Below are 11,317 nucleotides of genomic sequence, written 5' to 3'. Positions count from 1 at the left end.
TCCACATGATCGGTCTGTGCTGTTGTAGCTCATGTGGGTGGCACCCTCATTGGTGTGTTCTGTGAATTTATGATTGGCCTTCGGGTTTTGTAATCCCACCTGAGGGGGGCGGAGCTCCCAGAGAGAGGAGAGTGAAAAGCTCTTTAACAGGAGACCTTCAGCTAGAAGGCAGAGCAGCTTCTCTTCAGGTACGGTACCTTTCTTTTTCTTATTCCTCCTGCAGAATGCCTCCACTAGCTTCATGCATCTCATGCTGTTTGTAAAAGAAAAATGATTTGTTGAAACTCTTCAAAAGTTGATTGAATTTAGATCTTGTTTGCATGCTTTTGACATTTATAGATAATCCGAGTCGGTTTAACATTTCTGTGCATTTTTCAAAAGTAAACATTTTTTTTAATAGGCAACGTGGATGTGATGATGTCATCAAAGTTATTAGTATTAATACTGCAAAGAGTGACAACTTGATTTAAGATTTTTTTTTTTTGCAGTAAAAAAAGTCTTGAAACTCTGTGAGCAGCTTTTTTTTGGTGCACTTTGCATGAATTTACATCTTTCCAAAAATGTTTCACTTTTAAGTTGGTGAAGTGGCGTCGACTCTGCTGTGTCCTCTAGAGGACGAAGCTGCTCTTACGTCCTCAACGTAGGCCCCCAGAGTTAAAGGGTCACAGTGATCCCAGGTCTGCGGTTTGGTTTTTAGTGTAATCCTGATCATAAGACCACATGATCCTCCAGCTTCAGTCTGCATGTGGAAAGGAGACGAGTACACAAAATGACCTGGAGGATTGTCAGACTTCTATCTTTTTTTCCCCTCTGATAAAATTGTTGAATTTCCACAAACCTGCCATCCTCCTCGGTTTCCGTCCCTCTGTCCTGCTGACGTGGCCTCATGGGGTGGTCTAAGTCTTGTGACCGGTTCAGAATGTCAGCCGGCGTTGTGAGCCCAGAGACGGCTTGTTTCTTGGCACTGGGTCCTGGCAGCACAACTAACCCTCCAGTGATCTATAAATAAGTAATATTACCACTGACCCAAAGAGTCTGCCGGCGCTAACTTCCAGAGACGGAGAGAAAAGTGGAGTCGGTGGGGGAATGATTTACCCCTCAGTTATCAGTGCAGAGGACTGTCGGCCATCTTTCCTCTGATGTGGATTAACAGTAGTCCTCACAGCTTCCCTCTATATTAAGACACAGCCTCGTGGACACTCAATGTGAAGGACAAGCTAGAATAAGACCTTTCATTAAGACCGTTTAATTAACGTGTTACATTTAAGATTTTAAATCCGTCTTGATGTACATATTAAAGATAATGGAACATGTACTTTGGGCCTAACTGGCTTTTAAAGATTTCTTTAAGTCTTAAAAAGTCTTAAGTTTTCCCTTCTTCTGTGAGCTTAAGACGGGCGTCTTTGGGTAACCGTCCATTACTGAAGCATTAGTGGACATATGAGACCCGCCGTCCTATGGGTCGTGGACTCTGTGGGTCGTGGGATAATGCTAAGAGGCTAAGAGCATCTGCTGCGGCCCCTACCTGCTCTAAGCTTGTTACTGTATTAGACAGTGTGTGTGTGTGTGTGTGTGTGTGTGTGTGTGTGTGTGTGTGTGTGTGTGTGTGTGTGTGTGGGGGGTCGTCAAAGCAGACAGTGATTAACATTGTGCACTAATGCAGTTCAGACTTGCATTAAGGAATTGAACATTTACAGCAGTTTGTGTGTGTGTGTGTGTGTGTGTGTGTGTGTGTGTGTGTGTGTGTGTGTGTGTGTGTGAGACACTCACTCTCTCATCAACAATTCATAAAAACTGTGTCATTGCTGTTATTTCTCTCTCCAGCTTCTCATTTGCTACTGAGGTACCAACTGTCGTTAAAGATGGCGAACTCTTTCACACGCCTGATCTCCGGACGCAACACGGCCGTGGCGTTGGCCAGTTTAGGCGCCGGAACAATGGCGACCGGCTTCCTGTTTAGCGAAAATGGCTCGCTGGCTGCTGAGGCGAGGACGAAGCTCTATCCGCCCAGGTGAGACGGATTCACAATCTTAAATAATTTAACATATTTAGTTATTAGCACCCAAAATGTATTTAAAGTTCTCACTCTGCAGAATGATCCATTTCTGAATAATCTGATATTATTGTATTATATCATCACTTTAATGTTGCTGCTGGTGAAGGTGGAGCTGATTTAAATTATTTGATATACTGCTGGGTATCTCAACTTATAATAATACATCATAATTTATCAGTTGATTATACATTTTTTATTAATAATCTTAATTTGTAAAGTAACTAAAGCTTTAAAATAAATGTAGTGGAGTAAAAGTACAATGTTTGCCTTTAAAGTGCAGTAAAGTCCCTCAAGTACCTCAAAGTACCTCAAAATTGTACTGAATTACATTCCACCACTGCTGATACAGCATGAAGGAAGACAATGCAAAATACAATAATATAAAGAATCAGAAATACTTAATACTTGATCTATTTATTCATTCATTTATTGACGTGAAATTGCTATACAGTTGCTCTTACGCATAAGCAAAAACAATATAAAATAGAAATAGAAACAAAGGACCAAGTACAAATTTAAATAAAGGACTATGTAAAATGTAAACTACATGTACGTTATGCTACAATATACAACATGATATAAGTATATAAGGAATGAGAAATATACAACCACAGTGCAAAGAGTGCTGAATCGTGGGATCTATAAAGTGCATTTAAAGAAAGATGGAGGTCCATCCTCAGTGGAACATGACGAGTCAGAGAATAGAACAAGCTCTATAATTATCTGCCTCAACATCACAAAAACATTTCAGAACAATGACTCATTGCTTTGAGTTTCCATAACAGAAGCAACTGAAAGGCAGCGGTGGAGAGTAACTTCTCCAACTGTAGTTAACCCTTTCAAAAAGCCTGTGAATATCTTATGCTAATCACTAGCATACACATAGCTAGCACTAATTCTAATCACTAGCATACACATAACTAGCACTAATTCTAATCACTAGCATACACATAACTAGCACTAATTCTAATCACTAGCATACACATAACTAGCACTAATTGTAATCGCTAGCATACACATATCCCAGTCTTGCGTGTAAACTCAAATTCAGCCAATGTCTATAAGAGTCAAGTCTGTGTTATCACACCATAACAGACCAACCACAGCATTCGTATCTGACCGTAATCACAGCAATAGTCATTGCCATGTCAAATCACATTAGCATTAGCGCAAACAATTGTCATAATGCTAATGGTAAGAGTAACTGCTATCACGAATGGTCATTTAAAAACAGTAGGGAATAAGTACATATTAAAGTAATTATTGTACTTTTTACCCCACTACATCTCAGAGGTAAATATTGTACTTTTGACTGTACTACATCTCAGAGGTACATATTGTACTTTTGACTGTACTACATCTCAGAGGTAATTATTAAACTCTTTAAAATGCATCGTCACAAAGCTATTTGTTCTTTTTAGAGATACGTGGTTCTCACAGGACAGAGACGCTACAAACATCTGATGATCTTATAGAATATGACGCATTGATGTAGATTAAACTAGACAACAGGATATAAAGGAGTTAACATGCAACATACATATTAATGCATTAGGAATATTAATCCAGAAACATTACTTTAAGTACTGCAAGTACATATAGCTGATAATACTTTTATACTTTTACTTGAGTAACATATTGAGTGCAGGACTTTTACTTGTGGTGGAGTATTTCCACAGTGTGGGTGGCGTTAGTGAACATCTGAGAGTATGAAAGAGCATAAGAGGTCACAGCAGGAACACTGGCACCATCCTGCAGTATCTCTGACGCTCTCAGGTTTCATCTGCGTTACCTTTGACTCACACTCCCCCCCCCCCCCCCCCCCCCCCGACTCTTTCTGTCTCTCACCCTCTCGTCTTCACCACTACTGCATGTCACTTTATGTAAAACCAGAGTAATGACCAGTGACAGTGGATGTGTCCCAAATATGCCAGGAGTTTATTATAATTTTAGGAGGCAATATTTTAGTGCTGCCCCCAAGTGCCCAAAAAATGTATTATTGCAGCTTTAAGCCACAAAAATCCAGACTTGAGAAAATTCTCGTCAGAAGTTTTGATTTTGAGTAGAATCACAGAGCATCCAGAGCAGAGAATGAATGTGAGTTGCGGTGTGTTTGCCCCACTAGCTAGCTAATAGCCGCCGCTCTGCACTGTGTTCTTACAGCTATTAACGACCCCGCGCCATGTTGAGAGCCATGAGGAGGCAATGCCTCGATCATAGATACACACTGAATGAGGAATTTAGCACCTATTAAATCTCAGTTTAACACACAACCAGCTTCTACAGCACACTTCAGCAACAAGGCAATTCAAAGAACTTTACATAAAACATCAAAAGATAAAACAGGTTAAACACAATTAATAATTAACTCAAATCTTTCCTCCTCTTCCTCTCCTGCAGCTCCGACTTCCCCGACCTGAGGAAACACAACAACTGCATGGCCACGGCTCTGACTCCGGCCATTTATGCCAAACTGAGGGACAAGGTCACCCCCAACAACTGGACCCTGGACCAGAGCATCCAAACCGGAGTCGACAACCCAGGACACCCTTTCATCAAGACGGTGGGCTGTGTGGCTGGTGATGAGGAGAGCTACGAGGTGAGATATATGTATACGTTTCAACATCTAAAAGTTAAATGAATGATTTGTTCACGTGTGTAATTACAACTTGGGATGAACATTTTATTGTTTCAGTCATTAAATTATCTCTGAACAGTGTCCAGCTGTCAAAATCCAGATGTGAGTTTATAATCATGTCAAAATGCTGAGTTTGTATAAATTAATGTCTTTAATTAAATAAAGGTCTCTTTAACGCCATGCGTTGAGTTAAAAACAAGAACATTTAAAGAAACAGTGTGTTGCATTTTGGGGGATCTGTTGGCAGACATAGAATTGAATATTATTAAGTAAATTTACATTAGTTTATAATCACCTGAAACTAAGAATAATTGTGTTTTTGTTAGCTTAAAATTAGCTGTTAATAATCTACGTATGGATCAGGTTTCTTCACGGAGTCCGCCCTTTTCCTACGGTAGCCCAGAACGGACAAACCAAATACTGGCTCTAGAAAGAGAGACTTTCACGTTTACGTGTTTTTGCGTCAAGTCTGTTTTTAAAGGCGCTATATAAATAAAGTTATTATTATATATCACAAGCTATCGGCTCTATAAAGGAGACTAAACATGATATAAAGTGGAGATTTAAGGATAATTTTTGATCTTTAAAATAATGTTTTGTTTACTCTTTTTAAACGTGTCTGAAACTAAAAACCAAACCGTTGACTTTGCGCTCTGCTCCAGGTGTTTGCTGAACTCTTGGACCCCATCATCAAAGACCGGCACAACGGCTACGACCCCAATACCATGAAGCACCCCACTGACCTGGACGCCTCCAAGGTGTTTACACCACAACACCCCACCACCACCACATGATCTCACAATCCACCTCTTCCTCCACATATTAAACAACATCCTCTCTTTCTCGCCGGTATCCTCGACCATCCAGATCACCAACGGCGTGTTCGACGAGAACTACGTCCTGTCGTCCCGCGTCCGGACCGGCCGCAGTATCCGCGGGCTGAGCCTCCCGCCGGCCTGTTCGAGGGCGGAGCGCCGCGAGGTGGAGCGCGTGGTGGTGACGGCCCTGGCCGGCCTGAAGGGAGACCTGGCCGGACGCTACTACAGCCTGGGAGACATGACGGACAAGGAGCAGCAGCAGCTCATTGACGTGAGTTTCATCACAAACTGCAAAATAATTTGCTCCCCCAGATTCCTGCGATCTTTGATGAATCATATTGTGGTATAATAATAAGATTCCTCCCCACATTTTACTTGACGGAGCTGCTTTTTTGGGGTGATTTTTAGGAGTTCAAGAACAGAAGGGATGCGAAACCTTCTTGTTTTTGTGCTGATTTATTATTTTTTCCGACCCAAAATGTTTGCGCAAATTCCAATGAGACAGTATATCGTAGATATGTGGAATTTTAACCAATGATTGGAAGTTGTGTGTAAATGCCGCTCAACAAATATGACACCAATCGGCCCAATGGGGGCGCTATAATTGAAGTTACAGCTTCATGTGTTAAAGCTGCATTCTCTCTAGTGTCCATCAGGGGGCGACTCCTCTGGTTGTATAGAAGTCTATGAGAAAATGTTCTTCTTGATTTATTCCCTCAGTAAACATTGTAAACATGAATTTATGGTCTCAATCTCTAGTTTCAAGTCTTCTTCAATACAGCATGATGTTCATTTAGTAAATTATGGTCCATTTAGAGTCAAACAGACCATAAAGCAGGGTATGATTTAGGGCGGGGCTACACAGTGATTGACAGGTCATTATTACAGCGGTCTGGGAGTTAACGTTTTTTAAAGTGTTACGATGAAATCACAGTGTGTTTTCACTTCATGAAAGTTGATTGCAACACTTATGGTCGCCTAAAAACTCAGTGTTTGGTTGTACTTAGCTCCACCCTCTTGTGTCACTGCTGGTTGCTTAAAATCAAGATGGCGACGGACAAAACGCTGAACTTGAGGCTTCAAAAACCAATCTTTGAATACTAAATGACTAAACTGCTGGAGTTCCCCTCCTAAAAACATACAGTACAAATATTTTAGTATGTCGTCCTTCGGCTGACGTAGGTCCTCTTTTATTGACCTTCCTGTTCTGATTATTTCACACTGCGCCTCACAAGGATCACTTCCTGTTCGACAAGCCCGTGTCTCCATTGCTCACCTCGGCCTTCATGGCCAGAGACTGGCCCGACTCCAGGGGGATCTGGTAAGATGTTAGCGCTGCTCAGTAATGAGAGGAAATGCAGCTCGATGCATTTAGACCGACGCCCACCTCCTCCTCCAGAGTCCTCCCGAACCTTTCCTTCTGTTCTCTCCTCTCCATATAGAGGTTTATTCACCATGTAGAGGAAGTTATCCTCCCTAACGTCCTCTGTCTTCTACCTGTCTCTGTGTCTTCCTTTGACTCCTCCCACCTTTAGGATCACTTCCTGTTTGACAAGCCTGTCTCTCCGTTGTTGACATGTGCCTTTATGGCCAGAGACTGGCCGGACGCCAGAGGCATCTGGTAGGGTTCATTCAGCTCTGCTGCATGTCTGCTGTGACGTTTAAGACTTCAATGTCCTGGTTCAGGGTTCATGATGTATTCAGTGGTGGAAAATAACAGAAGTACATTTACTTAATTAAACTTTTACTTGAAGTATTTCCATTTTATGCAGCTCTATTCTTTTACTGTACTACATCTCAGAGGTAAATATTGTACTTTTTACTGTACTACATCTCAGAGGTAAATATTGTACTTTTTACTGTACTACATCTCAGAGGTAGATATTGTACTTTTTACTGTACTACATCTCAGAAGTACATATTGTACTTTTTACTCCACTACATCTCAGAGATATGTATTGTACTTTTTACTGTACTACATCCTAAATGTACATTTTCACAGTGTGCTATTAGTACTTCACTCAAGTAAAGGATCTGAATACTTCTTCCACCACTGAATATATTGAATATATCTTTCTTTGTAGCTCAGTTATTTCCCTCATTTTGACGCATGTTGGTGGGAAAACAAAAACCACCAGGAAATACTTTAGTGTGTTTTCCGTTACAAATGCACGTTTCTCTCCCGTATTAATTCTGCACAGACGAGCAGCATGAATATCAAAGTGTCTGCACAGTCAGGTCCTTTTATGACTCATCCTCCAGCAGTGAAGAGCTCTTTACTTAGTGTCTCTGGCTGGTTCTCTTCAGGCACAACAATGAGAAGACCTTCCTGATCTGGGTGAACGAGGAGGACCACACCAGGGTCATCTCCATGGAGAAGGGAGGCAACATGAAGAGAGTGTTTGAGAGATTCTGCAGTGGACTCAAACAGGTACAGTGGAGTCTGTGTCGATACTTGTGTACTTTTACAGAAGCCAATGAGTATTTTAGAGATGTTTATATTTTAATTCAAGACGAGACGCTCCAAAAAGGTTTCTCAAATTGTTTTTCATGCACTGGGTAGTCTAGTCTAGACTAGTGGGAAGAAAACATCCAAACATTCAGGTGTTCATTTCACTACTTTGTCTATTTGTATCTGTAGATTTCTTCTAAAGTCACCAAAAGTTACCATTAGATAATGCCTCATTTGCATATTTAAACTTTATATATTATAATATTTAAAATTATAACATTTATAATAATCCTTCTCCCTACAGCTATATACAAATCTGCCAAATCTTTACTTCCACTGAAACCAAATATTTAAATTGAAAGAACAAATATATCCATAAAATATTTCAGGTTCTGATATCTTCAAATTCCCGTATGTGTCTCCCTATGACGATGCATTTTTGAATGTTTTTTTCTTTTGTAACACTTGGAGCTCGCCGAGGAACATTTAATGCTTCCGTTTATTATAAACAATATGCGTCACGTGACCGGTCAACTCTTCGTCATGTGACGTCCCGCAGGTGGAGCACCTGATCCAGGAGAGAGGCTGGGAGTTCATGTGGAACGAGCGTCTGGGCTACATCCTCACATGTCCCTCCAACCTGGGCACCGGCCTCAGGGCGGGCGTCCACGTACGCCTGCCAAAACTCAGCAAGGTAACACCCACACACACACACACACACACACACACACACACACACACACACACACACACACACACACACACACACACACACATTCAAATGGACACACGCTCACAATATAAGGTACCATTTAGTGGCTGTTCTGGAGCTTTTGATCACACGATCTTCTTCGTAGAGCTCCGTTGAAATAGATCAATGACTACGTTTACATTCATCAAATAAAAAAAAAGACAATATTCCTATAATCTGTTTACATGGTTAATGAAAATTAATATTCCACTAATATTCCCGTTTACATGCAGCCGTTCATGTTCAGATTAATGTAAAACGACACCATAACTCATCCTCATCACCAGTGAATCCCACGTCAACGTCGTTCTCTTCGGTGTTTGACGGGTCGATGCCCTAACGCGTCGTTTATCACGTCTGAATAAAAATAAAAAGTGGAACATCAGGAGCCACTGCTTCCGTTTTGTTTTCCTCAGTGTGTTCCAGAGGTGGAGAACATGTTGGACCGTGTGAACTCAGCCTCCCACCAAATGTGGATTCATCCGCCGCTGAAAATAGTCCCCAACAAATGCACTATTTCCTTATATGCACTAGTTTGTTTAATAACACGTACAGTGACCAGCTGTTTCAGGAGATTACTGAGACTTTTTAAAAGCCACAGACGGGTTCGAGGAAGCAGAAAGTATAGTGAGACGAACTAACACACTGTTGGTTTGGGTCTTTTCACTGGAATATATCACAGAATAGCACCACTCTTATGCTTTAAACTCCATCTCCTGAAGAAGATTGTGTGTTTGCAAGGCCAAAAAAAGCCCACAACCTTCACGGGACCAAACTTTTGCGTAACATACTCAAATATATGGCATTTAACTGTAGTTGCAACAAAATTACGACTGATTGAAATCCGTCTGCAGGACCCACGTTTCTCCAAAATCCTGGACAACCTGCGGCTGCAGAAGAGAGGCACAGGCGGAGTGGACACGGCTGCTACCGGAGACACCTTTGACATTTCCAACAACGACCGTCTGGGCAAATCTGAGGTGAGGATCGATCAATCATATTGTCTTTTTAAAAAAAAAAAAAAGTGTGTTTTTTTGTTATTCATCATTATGTCTCCAATCATCAAAGTTTTAGGCATCTCAGACTCCAGGAAGCCAATATTTCATGCAGAAATGACCTTTGTGGTGTGTATTTTTTTTAGGTGGAGCTGGTCCAGATGCTGGTCGATGGGGTCAACCACCTGATTGAGTGTGAGAAGAAGCTGGAGAGAGGACAGGACATCAAAGTCCCAGCTCCCATCGCTCAGTTCAGGAAGTAGAAAAGCTGGACTCATCTTTGTACTGTCCAGTATGTTAGTACATCAAAGGATCCAACTGTGCTTAAAAGTGTGTTAAAAAGTGTTAAAAACCTCAGTGTCCCAAACCTCAGAACGACGTCTGTCCTCTGCTACGGAGGAGGTGGCGTCTTTATTCCTCCCTACAAAGATTGCAAATCTTAAGGTTGACCTAATGTTAGACATGGACTACAGTTAGGGGGGAAATTCTACCTCAAGTTTAAGGTCTTCACTGTAACCCTGACTTCAATAAAGCCAACAGTATTAAACACTTTAACTGTGCTGCGTTGTCCTTGTGAAACGCTTACGCTAATGGCTAGCATACACATAGCTAGCGCTGATGCTAATCGCTATACACATATCCCACCCTTTCATGTAAACTCAGTCACAAAAGATGTTATATTCTATTTTGTCACTATAACAGACCCTTTACTGCTCTTATCTAACCATAAACACAACAATAGTCACATGCCAGCAATTAGTGATCAGCATTAGCGCTAGTAATTAGTATAAACTAATGGAAGGAGTAACGGCTATCATGAATGGTAATTTAAATACAGTGAGTGAATACTTAAATAATGTTATTGTTATTTATTATGTTACTAATTACATTTAGTTACGTTGTGTAGGGTTAGTTTTGTTACGTTAGTCACATGTTTTTCTGTTCGTTGTTTCTATACATATTTTACGTATTTATTTTTAGCCCAACAATGTTTTTCCTGACCCTAACGAAGTGGTTTTTCTTTGTTTCAACATAACTGTGTCCGCTTCACAGTAATGACGTGGTGTAAATTTAAGCCAGGCATTTATGTCACTTTATTAATATTTTAATGTTTTTTAATGTGTTTTCAGGACTGAAATAACCGTTTGGATGCTCAGTACGTGGTCAGTTTATCCAAATAAAAGGATCGTTGTAGTCTGCAGGTAAAATCAAAGTATATGTACAAGTACATACCGAGTATGTAGTACGTTAGTACGCATAAATAATAATAGGGGTCACTTTAAATCATATTTTAGCGTGGATCCCAGTGTCATACTGTAAATATGTAAAAAGCCAATTAGAGCCGTTTGACTGCTGCAGTACTAGAACCAATCAGTGCTTTGTAGATGTTCTACTTAATATGAAAACATTGTGATGAGTCAGGTGAGCAGGAGTTGGTCAGAACGTTGTTTTAAAGCTGCAGAACTGAGCAGCTTTAACCGTGTAAAGACAAACAAACTGAACTGCGTCTGACATCCAGTAGTTGATCTACAAACTGTAATAACATAAAGCTCACCGACACTATAAACTATAAACACATTGTTGTTGCATTTTTCACAAATCGCTGA

General features: G+C 40.8%; 1 protein-coding gene across 1 annotated transcript; it reads left to right on the top strand.

Moving 5' to 3' along the window:
- The first annotated feature begins 41 nt into the window (after nt 1-41).
- Nucleotides 42-10,260, top strand: ckmt2a (creatine kinase, mitochondrial 2a (sarcomeric)). Its single transcript, XM_068706395.1, has 10 exons — nt 42-188; nt 1,825-2,011; nt 4,457-4,655; nt 5,357-5,452; nt 5,562-5,783; nt 7,048-7,133; nt 7,820-7,943; nt 8,524-8,658; nt 9,570-9,695; nt 9,857-10,260. Exons 2-10 carry the CDS (start codon nt 1,863-1,865, stop codon nt 9,971-9,973), a joined length of 1,254 nt encoding a protein of 417 aa, XP_068562496.1. The 5' UTR covers nt 42-188; nt 1,825-1,862; the 3' UTR covers nt 9,974-10,260.
- Nucleotides 10,261-11,317: the final 1,057 nt, after the last annotated feature.

The sequence above is a fragment of the Cebidichthys violaceus genome, unplaced genomic scaffold, assembly GCF_023349555.1.
Source record: "Cebidichthys violaceus isolate CVI_PGR_0920_01 unplaced genomic scaffold, fCebVio1.0.p SCAF_12, whole genome shotgun sequence".
NCBI lineage: Eukaryota > Metazoa > Chordata > Actinopteri > Perciformes > Stichaeidae > Cebidichthys > Cebidichthys violaceus.
Note: the sequence above shows the minus strand (reverse complement) of the source record. Positions and strands in the feature narration are given on the sequence as shown.